The sequence below is a fragment of the Apus apus genome, chromosome 3, assembly GCF_020740795.1.
Source record: "Apus apus isolate bApuApu2 chromosome 3, bApuApu2.pri.cur, whole genome shotgun sequence".
Lineage (NCBI taxonomy): Eukaryota > Metazoa > Chordata > Aves > Apodiformes > Apodidae > Apus > Apus apus.
The window spans coordinates 94,618,419-94,643,375 of NC_067284.1; the positions used below are offsets into that span (position 1 = coordinate 94,618,419).

General features: G+C 39.0%; 1 protein-coding gene across 6 annotated transcripts in view; it reads left to right on the forward strand.

The window, feature by feature from the left end:
* Positions 1–24,957, forward strand: part of GRM1 (glutamate metabotropic receptor 1) — a 174,758-nt gene that overhangs the window by 121,965 nt on the left and 27,836 nt on the right. For all 6 annotated transcript variants that reach the window (XM_051614555.1, XM_051614557.1, XM_051614556.1 and 3 more), the window contains 4 exons: positions 5,785–6,031; positions 12,892–13,060; positions 15,055–15,181; positions 20,029–20,959. In XM_051614555.1, the coding sequence (XP_051470515.1) occupies positions 5,785–6,031; positions 12,892–13,060; positions 15,055–15,181; positions 20,029–20,959 (1,474 nt within the window). The remainder of the gene's footprint in view (positions 1–5,784; positions 6,032–12,891; positions 13,061–15,054; positions 15,182–20,028; positions 20,960–24,957) is intronic.

Sequence of the window (24,957 nt, forward strand, 5' to 3'; positions counted from 1 at the left end):
ACCATTGCATGCATGGTCCACTTTTGTTTGAAAACAGCATAAAACAGTATAATAACTGGTTTCCTGGGAGCAGAAACCATACAAGAAACAATACTTGATTCTGATAAGATTATTTGTTGTAACTTGAATGAAGCATTTATTACAGTCTGGGATAAATTTTTCAGCCTATAATTCTGTCTCATGAAAATTACAAATAATTTTTTAATTGAAATTGAGACAAAACCTGTTTTTCTGACCCTCTTATAGCTTGGTAAAACACAAAATTGTTTAGAATCACATTAGATTGCACATAGACACAGCAAGGTCATTGAGACAGCCAACAAGTGAAGCCTGCAGCCCTGATCCATGATTGCTTGCTCTGATCACCTGGTATTTCCTGGCCTTTCCATCCTAGGCAATCAGCTACAGTTGGAATTGCCTGGAGAACAGGCAGTTACTTTCAAAAACATGCCCTCAGAAATTCCTGTGGCTGTGTATTTGATTGCAGGCTGAAAGAGATAGAACAGAACCACAGAACACTTTGGTTGGAAGGGACCGTAAAGGTCATCTCGTCCAGCCCCCCTGCAGTGAGCAGGGAGATGGGTGTTACGATGTTTTCATACCGCATGAACTTTTACTAATCTGACTTGCTGTCTGTGACTTACATTTGGATGTAATAAGTGCAGTGATGTGAGCAAAACTTGCCTTTATACAATCAAGAGGTGAGGATTTTGTTCAGACATACAGTATAAATGAAGAGAATGCACTTGTTATTACGATGGTGATAGGAAAAGAAAAAGCCAGTTAGTGCACAGGTTTTGAACACACCATCCTTATACTAATTACGTTTAGAGACATTATATGTGGTTTTTGTTTTGCAGTGCCTTGAAGTGAAATTTATTAAGTAATTTTGCTGTTATCTTTGTTGTTAGATAATGTAAGAGATGCTATAAATGGAATGTAAGAGGGAGACAACTGGCAATAATTATAAAATACATGAACCAATAACCGTAAATGGGTTTAAACAAATGAAATCCACTGCAAAAGTTATTCCATAAAATCTTAATTTGGCATGGTTATTCAGAGGATTAGTTGTTATTAAATTAAAAAAATATATATTTAAAGGAACTGGTGACAAAACCAAAATGTGGAACTGCTGAGAGCCTGGGTACTGCTCTCTATGTTCATGGTGTAACCCCTGCTTGGCCACCTGGCACTTTGTGGGGGGAGCTCTTTATACTCTTTGACATGGCTCTGTGCTGAGTTGTAACACATGCAGCCCAAGTAAGTCTTCATCTTCCCAGTGAAATTTGTCCCTGCTTGTGTTTTCAGAATAATTTTTTTGCTTGAATGAGCACTCATACTGAATGCAACCATCATTGTGTTTTAACTGCCAACAAAGCTAAAATCTCATGTGGCCTACCCATGAAGTGTATCAGTCCCAGGAAGGACTCCTAAAAACAAAGTAGTATATACAATTTCTAAGACCTTCAGACATCTGTCAGGGCCACCAGAAAAGATGGTAGTGCTCATAATAGTTGCTAACTAGACCAAGAAAACTAAATCTCTCTTTATATGTTATCGAATATTCAGCAGATGACAGTAACAAACCATAAAGCTATCTGCCTATTTGAGGTTAAACTTTACTCTTTATGACAATCTTATTCAAGAGATTTTAGTTTTTTATTCTATTCAAGACTCATCTGTGAACAGACTGTATTCTGTATCAAATATATGTGTTTGTTCAAAATTTACCAACTGGCTAGGTATTGATCAGATTCCCCAATCAAAATGTCTTTACATTTCTTTCCATCCCAAAATCTTCCCTGCCTTAGCCTTTCTGAGGACTGTACATCAGTAACCCTTTGTGCTTTTCTTTTTCAATTTCTTGTTGAATATTAACATAAGTTTCTTCTATCTTTATGTGTGAAAGGTAATTAATTTTTATACATAATTCTGATAGTATAGTTTTTCTCAACTTCAGTTAGTCAAGTGGAATTTGCAAGAGTATCTGCTCTGCTCTTGAGAACACTTGTTGGCACCACACTGACTTCATAGCAAAGGCAGTGGACTAAATTAATGGTTTATTTACATTTGCTTTTAGGTCCTTCTAAGTACCTTACTAGATGTGAGGCACTTTATGGTAGAAGGAAAGATTCACAGGGAATTTTATGAAATTACAGTCTGTCTTCCTTCTCCCTGTACTTAGGTATTACTTTTAGCAGTGCTGGGAGCATTTTTCAGTTATGTGCATCCAGAGTGTGGTGTCTGGGGTTTTGTTGTGATGGTTGTTTGGGGTTTTTTTTGTTTCCATTAGTAGTATATGTGCACATGTATCCTCCTTTTTCAGTTTTAAGATTGACTGACAGAAAAAAGATTAAAAGCAAAACTGAAATAAGAAAAAATTACCAAAACTATAGAGAAACAGTTAAAATTAAGTTATTAAAGGAAGATCTGCATTGCATCCAATATAAAATAACTAAATATGAATTTTAGGACACCTAAATTCTTCAAGGTTATTCAGAAAAATAATGGCCTAATTTGAATGACTTCAATTAATCTGGTACTCACATGTCTGACTATTTTTATTTGCTTAATGAAAGTTAAGGACCCTAAAATAAAAAATAAATAGGTAAGAAAGCTAACAAAATACTATTTTAAATGTTAATAAATCCTGGTGTTCAGATTAATCTTTTCAGATCAATGGTATGTTTTTCCAAAGGACTAGAGAGAAAGGAAAAAAAGGGTTCCACATTCCAGAGTTTTGCTTTACCCACTGCTACATTTTAAGGACCTACAAAGAAAAAATATAACTTCACAGAGAAGCCCCATAACAAACATAATATAGTTCTTTCATTTACTGGAGAGCTGTCCTATGAAAACTTAATTGAACATTGATTACTTCTGGTTTGTATCTGGCTGAACATAATTACATTATTTCATTTATTTTAAAAAACCCACACATTTCTTACTAATTTTTACAAGCTCAAAGTATAATGATAACTTATAATGATAAAAGTTAAATAAAATGGATTTTGATTGCAGGAAGTTAAGTTTAGGTAAAGCATGACTTCTCAGGCTGGATTTAATAGAAAATACCTTATATACACATAGAAATGTTTATATTACTGATCTGTATAAAATTGATGGTTCTCATATTGATTTCCACTACAGTGCAGTTATTTCTATAGGTGATGTCAAGGAAGTCACCTTTGCAGTGTGGTACTATATGCTGGGAGACTCAACATAAGTGAGGTGCTCACTCCTAATTAATCAAAAGCAAATCATCCCACCGTCAATTTTTTATACTCTTTGGAGGTATGCATCTGAAAAATGAAATGAGAAACCAAATGCATACTTTGCTGAGTTATTACATATTTGAGGCAAATGGCCTCTTTTTAAAACATCAGCAAGATCTGTTACCTTTAGTTTTCTGCCTCCAACAGCCACGTGAATATGTATGGATACTATCACTATGTCCTGCAAGTGTCCCTGATTTTTATGGTTTGTTGGTAGTTTGTTGGGTTTGTTTGGTTTGTTTTTTTGTTGTGGTTTTTTTTTTGTTTGTTTGTTCGTTGTTTTTTTGTTTGGTTCTTTTGTTGATTTTTTTTTGTTGTTTGTTTTTTTTGGGGGGGATTGTTTGGCTTTTTTTAACTAATTGAGAATTTAGGGAGGTATCTCTGAGAGTTTATCTCAACTTTCAGGTATCAAGGAGTTGATAGTGAGTGGTGTGCCCTATCAGTCTTTTTGAGATCTCTTCTGTGACTTAATGCCTAGAAGCTTCACAAGAAAGAGAGGACTGCTGTGCTGAACTCAGTGGCTTTCCACCTCTCTTCCACATAGGGATGGAGAACAAATTCATTTTATGTCCACAAGAAAACAGAATCAGTGTTAAATTCACAGTATTTCAATCCTAAGGGACTAATCAACAGATGAAACACACTGAGAGGGAGCACATGGAGACCACAGGTTAGTGTATTCAGCCAACATGTGTCTAGACTGTGCCGTAGGTTCTATATGCAGTACATAAGTGAGAGTACATGTAGTGGTGTAGTCTTTCCTTCTCTTGGTGAATATTCTGTCAGTTAACATATAAGGTTTATATTTTTTCTGTTCTTCTGAACATGATTCTGCATGGTGTTGGTTTCATGCAATTTGAATGGGAGCTATGAACCTTCTCCTGCAAATAGAGCGACAGATATGTTGCCTCTGGGAAGTGTTTCTCCAGCTGCTCCTCACTTAGTGTTGCTGGTGGGGAATGTATGGCAGTGAGAGAAGCACATGAACTCATTCAGTCAGATTACGCTATTTTCATGAGGCTTTTTTAATTCACTGTCACAACGGTCTGCTATGTTCTGCTAATCTAGTTACTGGAGCAAGAATTTCTTGCCCAGTTGCAGTGAATACCCTGTGCTAGGGAGCCTCAGAGAAATAAACCTAGACATACCTGCCTTTGGGATGTCTTGCTATCCTAATGAATCCTCAGTTTTCAGTTCTGAGTTAGAGGGCAAACAATCCTTGAAGACCTACCAAATCAGAGCCTTTTACAAGTATAAAGGTAAGGATGGTCTCCATTATTTTATTTGAAAGCCGTATCCGTAGCATATCTACATTAGTGGAAGGCCCTGTATTTTAACTTGAAAGTTTCAGAGAATATGTAGATTTTCCTCCTTTCTTCATATTAAAATGACAACTGTCTTCTCCAACCTGATTTCAGAAGTGTCACTTAACACCTAGTCTCTCACACATCCTACTTCCCAAGCGGAGACAAGGTGTTGCTTAGACAAAGTAAGAGAGACTGGTTTGCAAATGCCTGTTAAACACCGAGTAACGTGGGAGGTCTACAGATAAAAGCATCTTGCAGTTTGGAGCATATTGCAATAAAATGACTCAGGGGGAAGGAAACAAAACAGGGAAGTTTCTTCCAACTCTCTCAGGACTCCTGCAGTTCAGGTCCTCCGTGACTAAGGGTCAGCACTGGCAGCATTCAACATCTCATGACCCAGCAGGGTCTGATGTGAAATACATCCACAAGTGGTACCCTCTGGCAGTGCCAGCACATCAGCCGATCAGAGCTAAAACCTAGGTGTGGGGAAAACCTTCACTGCCACATTGTTTCTGAACAGAGACTTCAATGTCTGCTCACACTGCCCTGACATAAAAAGTCTCTTCATGTTACAAAATTCATTTGACTTTCTGTAGCAATACGAAATTGGCAAATCTACTACAATTTGTTGTTTAAATTAGTTCTGATATCTTGAGACGTGATTTTGATTTAGGTTGTTTGCTTATTAATACTGGAAGTGACATTGCTCAAAAGCATGACATTTAAAAAAAAAATCTTCAAATCTGACAAAAATTCAAATTTACAAGCAAATTGGTTTAAAAAATTGTTCTAGCTGAAATGCATCATTCTGATCCTGGGCTGTTTACCCTTCTTAGCATAAATAACATTGGGTAATGATGAGCAAAAATTCCCAAAAGAACAAATTAAAGATGACAATTTGATTATATTGGTTCTTTCTCTTGAGGCATTTAACTTTCAATGAATTAAAGATTTCTGGGGAAAAAAAAGGTTGTGGGTTATTTTTGTTTTGGTTTGGGTTTTTTTTTTGTTGTTGTTGTTTTTTGTTTGTTTGTTTGTTTTAAATTTAATTAAACTCCCTGTCTGGCACCTTGTTTATGCTTCTAAGGCTTTGTAAGAGAGATAAGAACATGCCTTTTTATATCTCATTGCTTTTCCATATTTTCTTGTTATTTCATCTTTGTTTATATAAACCCCACTTTTTTTTCTTACTATTGTAGGCAACGAGAGCCTAGAAGAAAATTATGTGCAGGACAGTAAAATGGGATTTGTTATCAATGCTATATACGCTATGGCTCACGGGCTACAGAATATGCATCATTCCCTTTGCCCTGGACATGTTGGGCTATGTGATGCTATGAAGCCAATTGATGGCAGGAAGCTCTTGGATTTCCTCCTCAAATCCTCATTCATCGGTGTTTCTGGAGAAGAAGTTTGGTTTGATGAAAAGGGAGATGCTCCTGGAAGGTAAAGAGACTTTCCGTCTCAACTAATTAAACCAGATGTTGGGAAGTGGGAATGTTGTTTGGTTTGGTGATGGAGATTTCTTTGGCTGTCTTGCTGCAGCATACAGCATGCACACTCTGGGATATAAATGGAGTTATCTGGATTAATCTTACCCATAGGCAGGAATAACACTGGTAGCACATGATGCATCGATAGCTATGGTTGGAAGTGGGACAGGAACTACAGCACAGCCTGTAAAATTTCTAGGGTTTCATGAGAGGACAAACCTTGCATCTGACAGACTTTTTGTGTCTCAGGTACAACTGGGGCTCAGCACCAGGGCTTTAATATGTATAAAGCCTAATACAGGTGACTGGAACTTAGTGAAGCATTTGCTTGCTAAGGTTTTGAAGGTAGGGCTGTAGGGAACATCCTTTTCTGACTGGAGCTCTGCTGTTCAAAAAGCCCTCAGGACGTAGCACTGTTTCCTGGCCAGACACTATTTAGTTCTGTTTGCTGAACCCCTGTGTGCTGTCCTGAACTTGTTTCACTCCTAATAAGATTGTTTGTCCCAGAGTTTAAAGATAGGTCTGAGCAGAGCAGGACAAATAATTTTATTTGGTGGTTTTGGTGTTTTGCTTTGTTTTCCAGAAGATACTGTGTTTCACTCATTTTGGGTTTGGTAAATTCCACTTGTGGTAGCTGTTACAATCTACCTACCCCTCCCTAGCAGTAAAAGTATGTACGCAAACAATGGTTGAGACAGCAGCTTTGTGGACTTGGATGTCACCTTTGTTTCTCTTACAGAAGCCAGCTGCTCAAAATATTTTCTCTTCTTTTAGTTCTGTGGGCTCTATCCAACTATTTTAACTGTGACACCTCCCAGGTGGATTTGTTTTTTAATTGTTTAGGGTTTTGTTTGTTTGTTTGTTTTAATAAATAAGTTTAATTCAGCTGCTGAACTACATAATCCATTATTAACTGAAACCTACTCAAGGGTGACTTCATTAAAGTTAGTTTTCCTACTGAGTTATTAAAGTGTTATAAAAGACTCTCTCACTCCATCTTTGGGCTTATTACATAAATGCATCTGAGTGCCAACACTGCACAAAGAGAGTGCTCTGGAACAAACAAGAGTTTGCAGTCTGGCATATGCCTTCTAAGAGTATTCATAGAACACAATGGCCTTAAAGCAACTCTTACCTCTATTACTCACTATTACTAGACTTTATTAGCAAAACTGACCAATTTTTTACCATTTGCTAGGTCATTTAAACAGCTTTATATGCTTAAATAGTAACAAAACCACAGCCAGTTTGGTTTTCTTGTTGAGCATTGTCTGCTTCAGATTTAGATGAGCTAGGTTGGACTTTGAAAGTAGAGGCAAGAAATACCCTTACAGTCAGACTTACTGACACAAATGCATAAATAAAGTATTTGCACATATAATTTAGATAAAACAGAGTAATTACTGCTTAGTGTAGCTTTAAGTTTATTACACACTATTTATCTGCATAAAAGCCTTACTGCAGCTTTGAATATGCTGCATTGTCTGCCTGTGAGTTATTTGGTTTGATGTTCAGGCATAATTTTCCAATTTTAGCCCAAATCTTATTTATTGTCTTGTCACCTGAAAGCATTTCTGCAACTCTCATCAGTACCAAGCATAGAATTAGAATGAACAGTTCCTGAATTCAAAATATAGGAAAGTGTTTATCAGGATATTTCACTGAGGAGGTCGGGATTCCATCCATCATTTTGATCTATAGCAAGGCTCATTTATCTTGATTCCCTGCCCTGTTTAGAATTTGATTAGTTATTTTAGGTAGCAGGGTTATTTTTTTAACTGTTTCTCGTTTATATTTTTACTGCTGGAGTAAGCAAGTTTGAGCAAGAAAGTTTAATTAACCTTTTTATAGTCCTTGTATCATCCTGTAATCCTAGTATCGGTCTGTGGCATTTATGACATGAGTAATATCATGTCAGAGAATGGTGATGGGCATATGAAATGTGACCAGTGCAGCCTGTCAGATCTTTGTTTGGCAGCAGTAGTTTCTGCCCATGCAGAATTGTATTTAGCTCCAGATTAGCCCTAGTGTTTCCACAGCTCTGCATGTAAAAGCTCCTTGTGGATAAGCGAACTGCCCATACCACTGTATCAGTACCCAAAAGAGCTTTTAAACCTCAGAAAAATGAAAAGATAAACACCACATACAACATCCAAGTACAGCAAAGAGAGCTAGATCTGAAAATTCCTTTTTTTTTAGATTTTCTATGCAAGAATGTCACACAAATATATGAAGAGATTTTTTTTATATATTATGTTACCATATTACGTGAACAAATAAACTTCAGAAGATGGAATAAATCGATGTTCCATCTTTGAAGACTGCAACCTTCTTCATACTTTATTTTCAAAATCTGTGAGGTTCTTTGAGCAATTGACAAGCTTGTAGTTACAATAATAATGTAAAGCAGTTAGAGAAGCTTGTAGTTATGTTTGCCCAATACTCAATTTCCTGTTTTGAACCCCTTATAGCTTTGTTTATCCTCAATCATTTGTTTAGATGTAGCTCTTCTTCTATCTCAGGCTCAATGCATGGTTTCAAGCTTTTATCAAAATGAGATTAGAAAACATGAAGCACTTATTCAAAGTTTTATTTATTCTGTGTAGAATCTTTTACTTGAAGAGTCTTTATGCAGAAATATGAAGCAGAGCTTTATCAGAAGGGCACAAATGCAGTCACTTAACTGACTGCACTGCCTCTGGGAACAACAACATGGATATAGCTCTGTACAATTAACAGTTGTTTACTATACTGTTATTAAGAACATGCTGGTAAAATTGCTGAATTTTTTACTTTCATTGAGTATTCCCATTTCCTTTTTAGGTAGTAATCATAACACTTAAATTCCCAGTAGTAGCTGGAGAAGGTGTGAGGAATGCAGTAGTCAACACCACATACTTCTCTGTGTCTATGCAAGGGGCAGGGGCAAGATCCATGCATTCTATTCTAGAGTAACAGCCTACTTTCAGTTTCTGACAGTGATGAAGAAAGTTACCTCTTTAGGACAAACAATTTGCATAGGCCTCTGAGCATAAAACTCTATGTGACAACGGGGAGGAGAACTTAACTTTCAGGCCCCATAATGGACCTCTGATGCTTGGAGAAATGCTGAGCTTCACAAGCTAGCAGAAACGTTAATTTTAGCCTACCAAGACTTGAACAGAACCTGTCTAATTAAAATTCTCCAGTAGCTGTTCTGGCTTCAGAAATGGCAAGTCCAATGCTTTGAGCAAGTTCTCAAAAGCATAATGCAAAGATTTCAAACTTACATAGGAGTAATGCGCATCAAATCTTGTTCTGGTCAGTTACATCCCAGCATTATTCACCATTGCTGTTCTCCATTCTGCCTTCCAGGATAGCAAACCTTACTGCCAGGCAGGTATTAGGGAGAACGGTAACATCAGCTTTCCTAGACTACCTAGAGTAAGAGTGTGCTTGTGACCACCTGGCTCATGGCCTGGCTCACCTTACAAGTAATTTGTTCAAGTGACACCACCTATTTGGTAACATAATTCCCCAATCTATCAGAGAGCTTGCCCTTAAAAGAAAGGTTAATTTTCTTACATGCAGAATGTTTCCATGGCTTCTGTAATGCTGCTCTATGTCTGTAAAATCCAGCTGCCTCCATGCTCCTTGCTCTGCTGGAGCTTCACAACTCTTGCCAAACACACTTCTTTTGGGACAATGATTTTTAGTTTGGACACAGCCCAAAACTGTTAAAACTGTATATGTATGAGTGAAGGTACAAGGGGAGGTACTTCAGCACTGAACTCATCCTTACTCAAAGCAGAAATTTTTCATCAAGGAAAAGAAGAAAAGGATAAGGAATTTATGTATGTCTCCCTATACCAAGTGTATTTGTTAGACCACATCTCTCCACTTAAAATTCAAGTTACATATCAAAGCTGTGAACATTGTACTACAACTTGTCATATGCAAGACTGTGTAAGAGCTTTTAGTCTGCATACTTTATTCTTTGATGGATAGCTGATAGAAAAGGGAACAGTATTATAAAAAAACAGAAGAATGCCTTTCAACCTAAAATGGTATCACTGAAATTGCCAACTCTTGATAGATATTGCATTAATGTCACTCAGTGCCTTGTAATATATTTTTGCAAAAATGAAAACACTTTGTGCAGGCTCAGAAATTCCATTAAGGGGATGTGAGAAAAACCTCACAAAAGAAGTAATATTTTATTCCCCTTCCTGAATTCATTTTCCAGCTCAGAGTATCGGATTTTTTATCAATCTAACACAAGGTCACACTAAAATCCAAGTATGTTCTTCTTGCTAGAAAAAGACCTTCTGCTCAATTTTACTGCTGTCTGTGGAGCCTACATAATAAAGTTCCTGGGTCTTATTGCTTCTTCCTATCCTGATTATTCACAATCCTGAAAGAAACCAGCATTATTTTTTGTGGTATTCCTTTGCAAGAGATAGGACACAAGAAGAAATTGTTTCATAGTGAATTTGAAAATTAACCCCTATCTAAGCAACTCCTCAACTAGTGACCAATTGCCAACGAATGGAGCTGTGTCCTGCTTGGAGCTCCATTGGACTCGGAAGCAAGAGTCATTTTACCCATGCGATAGTAGTGAAGATCTGCAGTGGCACTGGCATTGTCTGACAGGCTTGAGGGGCTTGAAATGTCAGCCTATGCCAACCACATGAAGTTCAATAAGGCCAAGTGCAAGGTTCTGCACCTGGGATGGGGCAATCCCAAGCACTGTTATAGGCTGGGCTGAGAACAGATTGAGAGCAGCCCTGAGGAAAAGGACTTGGGGTGTTGGCTGATGAGAAGTTCAACATGAGCTGGCAATGTGCACTCACAGCCCGGAAAGCCAACTGTATCCTGGGCTGCATCAAAAGAAGCATGGCCAGCAGGTCAAGCGAGGTGATTCTCCCCCTCTACTTTGCTCTCGTGAGACCCCGCCTGCAGTACTGTGTCCAGCTCTGGAGCCCCCAGCATGAGAAGAACATGGAGCTGTTGGAGCAACTCCAGAGGAGAGCTATGAGGATGATCAGAGGACTAGAGCACCTCTCTTATGAAAACAGGCTGAGAGAGTTGTGGTTGTTCAGCCTGGAGAAGAGAAGGCTCCGGAGAAACCTTTAAGTGGCCTTGCAGTACCTGAAGGGACCTACAGGAAAGCTAGGGAGGGATTTTTTCCAAGGGCATGTAGTGATAGGACATGGGGTAATGGTTTTGTACTAGAAGAGGGGAGATTTAAGTTAGACATTAGGAAGAAATTATTCCCTGTGAGGGTGGTGAGATACTGAACATGTTGCCCAGGCACATTGCCAATGTCTCCTCCCTGGAAGTGTTCCGGGCCAGGTTGGATAGGGCTTTGAGCAACCTGGTCTAGTGTGAGGTGTCCTTGCCTGTGGCAGGGGGGTTGGAACCAGATGATCTTGAAGATCGCTTCCAACCAAACCATTCTATGATTCTATGAGCATGCATATTTGCAAAACCGTGGTCTAAATACAGCTGTAAATACACACTTCTTTAAATCACCTTTAACTACAGAGATTCCAAGAGTCAATTAAGAAAAACAGATGCCTAGTGAATCACTCTAGCATCTCCTTCCTCTAAGTGTAGAGAGAGTTGAAATTTTGCGTGTTTGAACTTCAGCAAGGAAAAGAAAAAAAGGTCTATTTCTCTCGCTTTGTCCACAACCAGGCATCCCAGTTTTATATATGGCTCAAACTTTGCTTACCTTTCATTCGTAATGCACATACAGATCAGCAAGACTCATTATAAACAAAAAGGTTTTTTTTCTCTAAAGACTGAAACAATTCAGTAGGGAATGAAAAAAAAAAGAAAAAAGAAAAGGCAGGAACTCCCAGGCTTGTAAAACAAAGAAGCTTTGTGATTTTCAGCTCCAGTGCTGATTTCTGATTGCAGCCCACTTTCTTTTGGACTTTTTTCAAATAAAACCTCCTCCTTCTCATCTTAAGTGTGCCTGTAGGTCTACTCTCTTTTGTGGTTCTTCCTTTCTGTGCACTCTCCAATACTCATTCTCCCACTCTTCTTTATTACCTACTAACACATTCATCACACTTAATCACTGCTTTGCACAAAATACATTCTGTGGGTTAAAGGAGGAGCAGAATAATCAGCAGTAAGGGATGTGCACACTCAGACACAACACATGGAGAGCAATGACGGAGTCAGGGAAGATGAATGTTTACTGCAGCAGTGGTATATGCCTCCTTTACATTATTAGCCTTGGGAAGTTTTTTCCCAAGGGAGAAGTAACTCCCAGGGAAATAATTTTTTGTACCTAAGCTCCTAACTTTTCCTGACAGTCTCACTGGGCTGGGTAATGCAAATATTTGAACTAGTGCTTACAGTTAACTTATGGCATAGCAGTTCAGTTAGTTTGAGCATTGTGACTGATAACTTTAGAACTCTCAGCAAGAGCTGTACTGCAAAGAACCTTTATGTAGGCACCAAGCGAATATTAAAAACATCTTGAAAAATGGCTGAAAAATACACCACACAGATAGTTCCTACATGTGCATCTTTAGCAGAGCTTGCTGTCTGTGATACGCCGTTCTTCCTGGACACAAAACTCTTAACCCACAGTTTTATGGAAGCAGGGCAAGTAATCAGCAATTATGTGGCAATTAGGGATGTAATTTTCCTAGATTCTGCTGCAAATCCCACAGTATTTGGTGTTCTTGTGAAACACTAGCCCCTGATGTTAAGGGATGACATGATTATTTAAGAACTCAGAAGGAGAAGGGCAAGGTAAATGTTTATCTTTCCTGTTGCAGGACACTGATTTGCATTCTCTTTTTTCCCTTGCAGGTATGACATCATGAACCTGCAGTACATAGAGCCCAACCGGTACGACTACGTCCTCATTGGGACCTGGCATGAGGGTGTGCTCAACATTGATGACTACAGGATTCAGATGAACAAGAGTGGAATGGTCCGATCAGTGTGCAGTGAGCCTTGCCTGAAGGGCCAGATTAAGGTGTGCTTCAGACACTTTCTGCTGTAGAAATATGACTAATAGGTATTTTTCCCTACACCCAAGCAATTGTCTTTCAAGTCAAAGGGTAGGACTTCCTTTTCTACATTAAAGCCAAAAGTATAGAAAGACTCCTAAATTAACATCTTACTCTTACAATATACAGGCCTGTGTTTTCTAAAATAGAACTCTGTAGGGATGCAGAGTCTTCTATTATGACAGGATTTGAATTTCATCTTATGCAAGAAAGAACAAGATTTTCACTTAGTCATTGCCTACAACTTTCAGTGGCTGTGATTCACTCCAGGGCTGATCCTGAAAATAACGTGACCCGTGGGAATTCAGTGTTTTGTTCCAGCAATAACACCTGCAAGGAAAAAACAACAACAACAAAACCTAACAAAAAACCCAAACAAGTAACCAAACAAACAATCAAACAAAAAACCCAAACAAGCAGAAGCCTAACTGTATCTCACGTCCACAATGGGAGGTATGGAAACACAAAGGAAATCACTCTGTTTTTACCAAAGAGTAGCACTTGTATCAAGCTGCAAATAATTTGCCACCTGCCATGTCTGGATGACATAAAGACATGTTCCACCACTGTCAGAATGGTATGGATGCAGTAAGTTTAAAATTACAAGAAAGCTCATTCAGGAAAATCACCTTAGAGCAGACCTTCCTTTCTGATGTCATTAAATAAGCACATTTGCAGCTTTTTAATTCTATATTGCTACTCTAAGCAGTAAGTGATTGATGATTTGGCAAAGGTATAGTGACATTCTCCAACAATCTTGGAGGGGAAACATTATCAGCATTTACTGTCCTCCAAAATATCTTTTTACTTGTTTTGAGATTGTGCAGTTTGTGTATGTGTGTGTATGTAAACACCACGCATACAAAATGCCAGTTTCAGCTTCCGTAGAAGTCTATTGGACTATCTCCACAGACTGCAAGGGAAAATGTTAACCAAAAAAGCCCACAAAGCCAGCATTCAATAAAACAAACATTTTTTATTTCAGTACTGCACTTAGCTCTTCATATAGATGGATAGGAAGATCCTGGACAGAAGGCTGTATTCCTCCTTTTGGGTAAACAGAGCCAGAGTTTTTTGTTGGAGCCTCTTGAGTTGGCGGTATCTTTAAGTTTTCTTTCAGCTTCAACATAATGAAACTAGGAGTCAAGAGAAGGAAACTCTTTTTTCAACATTGGATCATTATACTTAACCTTCACAGAAGAAAAAGATACAGCTTTCAGGGACATTCATCACAAAAGAGCTGCTCCAAAGCATGCTCTTGGTCATCACATACTGATTTTATTTTCTACTAGGACCCATTACATCCTTTTAGCAGTATATTTTTTAATCTGGTCTTATTTGAATTTCTATTTATGCTGGTGTACTGAGCCCCAGAGAGACTTACTTGTAAATTGGAATTTATGTCGCTGTGCATGTGCTTGTGAATATATACATAAACACACATGTATATAGACTCATAGAATGCATTGGGTTGGAAGGGACCTTTAAAGGTCATCTAGTCCAATATGCATCCAATATCTAGTCTATATGCATGAATCACTCTTTGTTCTAACCTTCAACTTTGTTTACTAGTTTTTACTATGCAATAGATAATAAGTGTGGGCTGAGCTACTGGTCCTGACCTGAACTATCTCTCAAATTAAGCTTCTTCTCAAGTTTGATTGAAAATATTACACTCATCATGCCTCTGTATCAAAGGGGAAAATATTTTATACTTTTAACTCAAAATTGCTCCTCCCAAAACAAAACAGAAATCTCACCAGGGGTTATCCTTGAACTCCTAAGCACTGATTTTAATATGCAGAGGTAGATAAAGAATCAGGATTCTTGTTTTCTAGTTGTTTGATATGTGCTGTACACAAGAATCCTGTCATATTTCAAACACTGCAGGTGGTATCTGTTTGCTGGGGGAGTTTCTGTGTTGTCTTACTGAGGTTCTTAGCTGTATTTTGCATTACAGGTGATCAGGAAAGGAGAAGTGAGTTGCTGCTGGATTTGCACTGCTTGCAAGGAGAATGAATTTGTTCAGGATGAATTCACATGTAAAGCCTGTGAGCTTGGCTGGTGGCCAAATCCTGACCTCACAGGTAAGGACGTGTCCCTCCAAATGCATTCCCATTTTACACGGCACAAGGAAAATGGTGTGTGGTGGAAAGTAAAGTGGCAGCATGCAAAGATATTACAGGTAGATACTTAAACAATCCCAATGCAGTGAAATTGCAATGAGTGAAAATTGCTATATATTTTGGACCACTTCAACAACAGAGAAAACAAAATCAGCAAACTTTGTACCAAGAAGTGACACAATTTGTCTGTTCCTCCCCTTTAGTTAACATAATTATTGATAAAGCTGTTAAGACTACTAAAGAAGTTAGCAGCATTTGCTGCAGTTTTAGCAGTAATTATCACAAGAACTAAATGCATCCTTGTCAAATTGATACTCTTTCTGATTATTCTACCATGCAGTCAGTAGCACTTTATTTGGGATTTCAGGCCATTCAGTAACTGCCTACCAGACTTCCACCTGGTATACAGATCATTCTCACATCAACAAAATCTTCAGAAAGTCTGGCAGAAGGAAACAGCTGTGTATATATGTATATGCTTTGGATTAGTTGTATGCTGTGGCATCTTTCTGTTATTTTGTACTCATCAAGGTGAACCTCCGCACCTGCTCTAGGCTTTGAAGCACCACCTTGACCTTGGGCTTTGCTCTGTATCACTGTAAAAGACTACTGACAACTCTGTCCCATGCCGCACCTGCAAATCTTGGCTGCCAGTATTCAGCAGGACATCATTTCTGGTCAGAGAAACAATCTGACTACCTAGCTGAAGATAAAATGTGCAACTTCTCACATCTTTGCAACTTCTCACATCTTCGTCCTTTAATATGACTGGCTGGCACCTAGATGTTGCTGCAGCTTTTAACACATAAAGTTCTCAAACCTTCATTAAATAGTTCCAAGAGATACTATTAGTCTAGTCACGGAAGCCAAGTGAGCTTTCAGAGGATTTATTTTGAAAGGGAAAGCTGGCCTCTTCTCCAGCTAAAAGCATATTAGTAATCACAATAAACTGGGAAACCTGACCCATTGTCTATTTTGGTTTTCTATGGAAAATAAGCTATGGTCATGTCCTAGATGTTTGCCTATCTATGTATATCTCATACCTTTCACCCCAAACAACCTCTTTCTCACTCTCTCTCTCTCTGGTATGCAAAAGAGCCTACTTCAAACAGATTTGCCAGGATACAGAAATCTCAGTGATTTTTCAGTTCTTTCCTGCTTGCATGTAAGTGGATTGTAGGAAGAAGAGTTCTTGAAAAATACCTTCTGTAAGGATCCCAGTTGTGGAAAAACATCCATGGTGCCCTTCATAAATGTCCTGACCATTGGAAAAGCTCATATTCAACTCCCATCACCTAGGACACAAGTGTCTACTAATTTTAAAGCAGATATCCATAAGTAACTGGGTTATGTTAGTCCTGGAGGTTTGCAGAATTGTTTGTATCTACTAATCAGGAAAGAAAACTTGGACTTCTTTTAATGAATAAGGCAGAACAAGAACATAATGAGACATCAATGTTCACTTGCCTGAATATGGTTCAGTGCTACCAGCTGCCCAAAATAGCTAAAAAGGGGGCATGTCAAAACGACAGGCACTGCTGAAAGGAGTTGAGGAAAGCATCACTGCTGGAAAGAATCTCAGGGGCATGTTGCAATCTATTAACTTTTAATGAAATCAGTAGATGACCTGCTGATTTGTGTCTCTTCTCAGCAAGGAAACTGGACTGCTGCTGTTCTAAAATCACAGTAGCATCCACCAAATACTAACATAGCCATCGACTGATTTCCTAGAGAACATCAAAATGGCAGTCTGCTCTTGCACAGCTTCTTCATTCTGTCTTATCGAGGAAAAATGTTTCTTTTATAACCCTTACAATGCATTTACTTGGATTGCAGTAAAAAGTACAACATTGTAAAGAGATGGTGATGCAAGCCTAACCTTTAGAAAAGGGAGGCAGAGCTAGATAAACTCTAGCTCTTAAACTTTGTGGGAGTCACCACTGGTACCATTTATTTTGGCATTCTTTTTTCTTGCCAGTGTTTCTCCCATCACATGTTTTATATAGATGGCTTTTCGTGTTGTATTAAAACTCTGCCAGTCACCATAGCATCTAGACACAGAGGTTAACATCTCACATTTCAGAATGTTTTTTCCCTTTACCTTAAATCTTAAATGCTAAACATGAATGTGGTTTTAGTCCCGTTTTCCATCACAGATGGAGGCTCTAAAATCCTTAGCCTCTTTAAGAAACATGAAACACACACTAACCTATTTCCTAAGACATGCTTTTGAAGGTGCTCATTCTCTCCATTTGAAATCAGTCTTTGTTGCTCAGCAATCTTTTCCTGACATTTTAATTTTATTTTTAAATGCACAGTTTTCTTAGATCGCTTCCCCTAAATATGTGTTCAGTGAAGTGGAGTCAGCAGGCACAAAGGATTTCTCACCACAGATGGTAAAAACCTGACCTGACAAATAGTCACTAAAACCAAGGTATTAAGGCCTTGTGCCAAGAAGAATGGAATCTTTTATAGTATCAGAATCTAATATAAGAAGAATGAATGTCAAGATAGTATCACAATTTACATAAATCAACTCAAATAAGAAATAAAACAAGATAGACAGGAAGTTTTATAGAGCTATTATGAAATGAATCATAAAGGTTTTGGACCATCAGTTACCTGGGCTGTGTTAATGACCTCAGAAAATATCCTGCATTTTCTTCTTGGTCTTGCAGTATGAATATAATTTTTTTTTTTAATCTAAAAATCAATTAACCTTCTGGTCTAGAAAATGATTGATGGGTAAAATGCAGTGAAAATAGTAGATGAAAGCTACCAAGCAGCTTTTTACTATAAATTTTTAAGTGTGAAGCTTTTGCCACTAATTCTCTGATTTTTTGAGGTTTAGGTTAGCTGTTGGGTTTTTGAGGGGGGAGATTTTTGTGGGTTTGTTTTTTCAAGCCTCTAAATACACCATTTCCTGGGTATCCTCCCCCAGTCTCAACAAGGTTCCCTAGCCCAATCTTAGCTGAGAAATGACCCACCCTCACAGGAGCTGGCAACCAACAACTGTTTGCTGTTAGAAGCAGTGCAGGAAGCCTTCTGCAATGTTTGTTGCATATTGTGGCTCTTCGGGCTTGCTGGTGCACAGGAATTACACTGATTTAATGAAATAGTTTTCTGAGATCTTACACAGGATAAGCTTAAAGCAATCGATAGGCTTAAGTACCATACTGAATCAGGGCTAAGGCTCTGAAAATATCATTTAATATGGCATAATGTGAGTATGACTTGATACTGCTAACCATAAAGCCCATGTTGAAATGTAGCTATTCCAGCAACCACAGACTGGCTTCTTGTTTAAGAATGTATTAAATAATGACCAGGAGATTCTGATTCTTAGTCTTTTCTTACATCAAAGGAGACAAGTTCCACTCAGGGCTGTGGCAGCCAATGGCTAGAGATTCCCACTTCTAATAAAAAGATTTTCCTTCATATTTCACTGTAAAAATATGGTTGGAAAAACGAGTGTCCTCACCTATCTGAGTCTTGAGCAGATCACTTTGAGCAAAACAGAATTCCTTTTCTTTATAAAATAGGACCTCCCATTGCCCATACTATAATTTCTATTGGTTTTGGTGTTACAGATACCTGTAACATCCTTATCTGCAGTTCAGTACACAGCATTTCCTGTAGGTAAGTCAGCCCAGTACTCTTAGAGACAAAGAGTGAAGAATTATAAGGCATTCTTTCAGTTCATATGACATTGGCAGACATTAAAAGTTTGAGCAGAAATTTTCCATGTCAGGACTTTGCCTCAGGCTGCTTTTTAAATTTCAGCAAAAAACAATTTTTCATCTACTGTTTCTCAAAATGAGGTTACAGTAAAACTGCTCAACCCTGATCCATACCTCTGCTTACTTCTCCTATATTGTGAAGGAAGGACTTTTTGGTTTTGCTAGAGGTATCAGTTGATAAATTTGTGCCACCCTGTGAAAGATGCGTATCAATTGAGCAAAACTATGGGTCTCAGAAGATTTAACTCCTAGAGGTTGGTTTCTGCAGATATAATCCATACTGAGAAGGAAGGGGCTGTGTATCACTTTTGCTCCTCACAATATATGGCATTTACTAAGATTTAGCAGCAAAACTTAGAGGAAAAAATGTCTCTGTTACAAACTACCTTTTCCCTGCTCTGTTCTCAGCCACATCCAACAAGCCAGGCAGGCAGAGATAGTCCATGATAGTCCAGGATGTGAAGAGTTGGACCAGCAGTGTTTGTAATGTGACAAGTGGGTAGAGAGGTGACTGACTAGGAAAATACTGAACTGGAAGGGGAACAGAGAGGAGGATGGTGAGGGACTGGGAAGAAAGATACTGAAGAGGTGGAGGAAATGCGAAAAAGGTTAGCTTGGTCCAAGGGAAATGGGAGGAAAGCAATATAAGTTAGTCCAAGGAGGCTAAAAAGCTACCCATTCTGATTGGTAACAATCCTTTCCCTGCTGAAATGAAGGGATAGTGCTGGATGGTGCTGAGTTTGTCTGGGTTCTCTTCTCAGCTCCACCTCTGATATGCTGGGCTTGTCAGCAAGTATCTCAAGGAAAATTAGGAAGAAATTTCCAAATCTCATTTTGCTTTGTAGCATCCTAAGCAAATGTTTGGGACACCCAAAACTGATGGCTGTTTTTTTGACATAATTAATCCAAACTTTTCCATGCTGCAGCTCACTCCTTTGTGAAATGTTTTTAAGAGTACATGGCATATAAGCTAATGCTTGGATTTTATTTGGAGCCAGAAAAAAACCACACATTACTTCTTCAAGCAGATACCTTTCTAACGCTCTGTTTCTTTTCTGTACACTACAGGCTGTCAACCCATCCCTGTAAAGTACCTCCAGTGGAGCAATATAGAGTCTATTGTGGCTGTGGTCTTTTCCTGCCTGGGCATCCTGGTCACCATGTTTGTCACCCTTATCTTTGTGCTCTACAGGGACACCCCTGTTGTCAAATCCTCCAGCCGGGAGCTCTGTTACATTATCCTTGCTGGCATCTTTCTGGGTTATGTCTGCCCTTTCACTCTTATAGCAAAACCCACCACGACATCCTGCTACCTCCAGCGCCTTCTGGTGGGCCTCTCCTCTGCCATGTGCTATTCTGCCCTTGTGACCAAAACCAACCGCATTGCACGCATCCTGGCAGGCAGCAAAAAGAAGATCTGTACCCGCAAGCCACGTTTCATGAGTGCATGGGCCCAAGTAGTCATTGCCTCCATTTTGATCAGTGTGCAGCTGACACTGGTGGTCACGCTGATCATCCTGGAGCCCCCGATGCCCATCCTCTCCTACCCCAGCATTAAGGAAGTTTATCTTATCTGCAACACCAGCAACCTAGGCGTCGTGGCTCCTGTGGGCTACAATGGACTCCTCATCATGAGCTGCACATACTATGCCTTCAAGACTCGCAATGTGCCTGCCAATTTCAACGAGGCCAAGTACATTGCCTTCACCATGTACACCACTTGCATCATCTGGCTGGCCTTTGTGCCCATCTATTTCGGGAGTAACTACAAGATCATCACCACCTGTTTTGCAGTGAGCCTGAGCGTGACAGTGGCACTGGGGTGCATGTTCACTCCTAAGATGTACATCATCATAGCCAAGCCTGAGAGGAACGTCCGCAGTGCCTTCACCACCTCAGACGTGGTGCGTATGCATGTCGGGGATGGCAAGGCACCTTGCAAGTCCAACACTTTCCTCAACATCTTCCAGAGAAAGAAGCCAGGGGCTGGAAATCCAAAGTAAGTGATTAGTTGCAGGTACACATCTATCTGTATATGTTCCTCTCTTTGCCTCTCTTGATTGAACATAGTTTGCTGAATAGTAAGGTATGTAACATTTTTTCATCTCATGTGTAGCAGAAAAGGTGGAAATAATATTTTAGATCTAAGCCTCTTATGTTGATTGACATGTTGCTGCCTATTTTCTCTCCTGCTCTAAAGGCAGCCCTGTGCACAACTCCCTCTACTTCTGAGGCATGTTAGGCAGTGGCAGAGTAACCAAGCTTCATTTGCAGCTTCTCCCATCTCTCTGTACATGTGATGGGGATCTCACACCCCTACGTGCAATTGCTCTGCATTATGTTCAAACAGAGGGGCTGTTGTGGCCTTTTGGAAAAGGGGACCAGAAATCTATGTCTGAGTTGTTGTAAATCACGTGTACTTGTCTAAGGCCACCAGGATGTGTGTGTGAAAACTGGGGCTTGAACATTAGTTTTTAAGGTAGTGTTTTGTGCCAGTCCTCATGATTGTGATCCAAAAGCACCCTTCATGCTATCCCTACACTCTATTTAATATTCAGAACTATGAGTAATACTCTTAATCATCATTAGTGTAAACTCATCCATGTTCTCAAAGTCAGTGTTGGTGTGAAAGCTGCAGAAGTCAAGTGGTGGTGAAAATGAACTTGCATGCACATCTATTGAACCTGTTATTTTCCTTGCTAATAATTAAAAGCAACTCAGCTGCAGCAGAGGGGGAGTAAGAACTGTTACTTCACACAGCATCTCCCTGTGAGCAGCTGTTTGAACATTATTATCACATTGGTTTTTAATATTTAAAGAAACACCATAGGGCTAGACATGAGTTTAGATTATGTTTGCCCCAATTAAAAAATAAAAATAAAGAAACAGTGAAGTCCACATTTCTGAGCTTCCTTATAGAATTAAAAATCTGTTAATTTCTCTTTGGGATCTGTAGGTTTCTCTGAGTCATTGGAGTTGGTTTCAGCCAGTTTGCGTAAGAACCATTTTATAGATGGAAGGGATAAGAATGGAGGTAATACTGCAGAAAACCCATGCTGTGATCCATTTTACCTTTATGCTACTTCAGTACTTTTTATTTTGTTGCCAGGCAGGGGGTCAGAAGAGAAAGGAATGGAGACATAAGTAACCCAGATATACAGGTCAATGTGCCACAGAGGCCATGATAAGGCTGCCAGCTCCTGAGTGAGACAAAGACGAAACTTGGAGTAGCAGCCCTGGGAGCCCCCCATGCAGGGAGACAGCTAAAAATCTCTGTGGCTCAAAAGCTTTAATTCCATGCAAATAGAAAGATGGAGCCGGATCCACCTTCCTCTGATTCTACGGAAGTTGGAAGGGGTCTTACATGTCCGTAAGAAACAGAGGTGGCGTCTCTGCAGATTAGTCTCTACCTAATACTTGGTGTCTTTAAGATTATGTCAGACAAAAAAAAAAAAGAAAAAAAAAAGACTATTGAGTATATTAGATAATGAGAAACTTAGTAACTAACTCTTCATTGTGTTTACTGTTCTTCTACTTTCACTGAAACAATTGTACTTTAGAAGACCCAAACACAACGTATTTAGAGCACAATTCATAATATGAGAAAGTATTTAATCCTGTTAAAAAACTGAGCTTCTGTCTCAGCATTGTCACCTTAAAAAACAACAGGCATTACATGAACTTTTTTTGCAATTTGTTGCATAATTTTATAAAGATTTTCTTGACGTCTCTTGTTGCGCCTGTGTGAGTGATATGAAGCAAAAAGCTCTGCAGAATTTTAAGGTGTTCTTCTAAACTAAAAGCTCAACTTAGTTGACCTGCTTTTTTTGTCTGAGGTCAAACCTCCAGATCTTTTACAGAGCAAAATCCCAAACTCTGACCTAAACCTCTGGTGTAGTTACTGTTGTGCTCTTCACCTAAACCAGCACAGATGCAGAGGCATGCCAGGCTTGCTGCTAGAGGAGGATAGCATGCTTCTCTGTACATGGGCACACAAACATGCCACTGTGGAAATAAAGCCACAAGACAGAATAACAAGTAATTTAAGGACTTTGGAGGCTATTTTTGCTCCAGGCAGAGTCCATTGCAAAGCTTGTGAGGACATGCACTGACACAGAAGTGTGAATCAGGGAGGAAACCAAGAAGGAAAAAGTAGAGTTTGCTGGAGCCTTTGAAGCACCTACATAACTCAAATGTGTAGTCACATCCTTCCTGAAACAGGACTTGAAACTACCGGAACATGCTTAATGCCCACAGGAATGGCCACTAGGCTGATTTTCAAAATTACGTTTTTCATTTCATTTCCTATAAAAATCTGGGATTTTTTCTGCCAGCTTTTCAGTAATTCAGATCCCTGAGTATGTTGTTCTGTTCTTGATTCTGTAATTGTCCCTCCTTATGGCCACACTTTTTTGTCTGTAAGTGGCCAGCAGTGCTTCACTCAAAACATTCCTTTTCCAGATGTCTTACAACTTCCCATACATTTTCTTGTTCCCTCTTCTCTCTCTTCCTAGCTTGTTTTTCTCCTTTTCAATTTTAATCTCTCTCTTCCCGTCTGTATCAAACTCTCCACCGCTAATCCAGTGAATTCCAATTCATAAACAGAAAAGTGGCATCCATCTAAATTAAATTGGTGTGCAGATATAAGCTGAGTTTTAAAATTGGAGACTACTTTACATTTACACGGGCAAGAAAAACTTACATGAACCTTGATAGAACACTCAAATGCAATGTCGTGGTATTAGTTTAACTAGTATAGCCTGGAGACCAGAGTAAGCCAACTCACTCTTCCTTTCTCATTCCTAAAGTACAGCAAAAGAATTAACCAGGGAAGTCTACTAACACAGGATCTATGAGGCAATTCAAAACCTTCAGCTGCGTCTGGTGCTGACACAGACATCAGAAAATCCTCTTGAAAATTGTCCCAGCTGCATCACCCACAGAGTTTCAATGAAATTAATTATTTGGTAATTTAAATAACAAAGCACGTTGTCTTTACTCATCTGCTGCACTCTAAAGATTCTATGTGCAATTGTGAGAGTTTGAACTCTATCTTTCTTGGCTGAATTAAACTAGGAGCAATTACAACCAGCACTGTTTTAAACAGAGCAGGTTGGGAACTTTACAGTGGAACGTTTTCCATTGTAAAATTCTGGCCTCTTAAAATGCTTCATGGAATTGGGCTTTGATGGAAGGAATCGTCTCTGGCTGAAGAGGGATGAAGGCATTGGGAACGTGTGAGGGAACCTTACCCCATCTACCATTAGCTAAGGAGCTCACTTGGGTTAAGAGCATCTCCTTAATTTCCCAGGTGAACACCCTATAACTCGATTATGTCCTGTCCCAGGGCAAGTCTTCTCCTTTCTCTCTGTTCTTGACCAGTAATGTGTCCTGGAAGACAGAAAAAAATCCTGATACAAACCCAGGGAAATGCTTTGTATTATTTTGTGAGAGATCTTGAATCTGGATTTGAAAGATCCCTCTCAAGCATCTTTAGTACCAAGCTATTGTCAGTCTCTCCCTCTTATCAAATGAATATTTAAATATGTATAAAAAATGGAACAGCTCCATCAGGATATATTGAGAGAGGATGATATCTACTGCTTTTATTGAAGCTTTGTGGGGACATTTATTGTTAGAATTTGCTACTTGATGAGATTATGAGATCCTGGCTGTTGAAGGATGATGGCATAGCAGCATTTTTAAGACAGCCTTTTTAATCCTCTTTTTTTTTTTTCAGATGTGAGATTGTAACTTTTGGGTATGGATCTTGCTGTGATCATTAGCTTTGCTCTTGACCACAAATGCTACTTTGGTGTATAATGGTCAATCAGCTCGAAGAGCAGGACTTATGTACAGTGCCTGTACAATTGCTTCCCTGAGGAAGCTCTGCTCCGTTCTGTACTATGTGCAGGAAACATAACCAGTAACATAGAAGATGCTAATCTTGAGATCTTGATCTTGATCATCTCCAGTTACCACTTCAAATGGACCCTA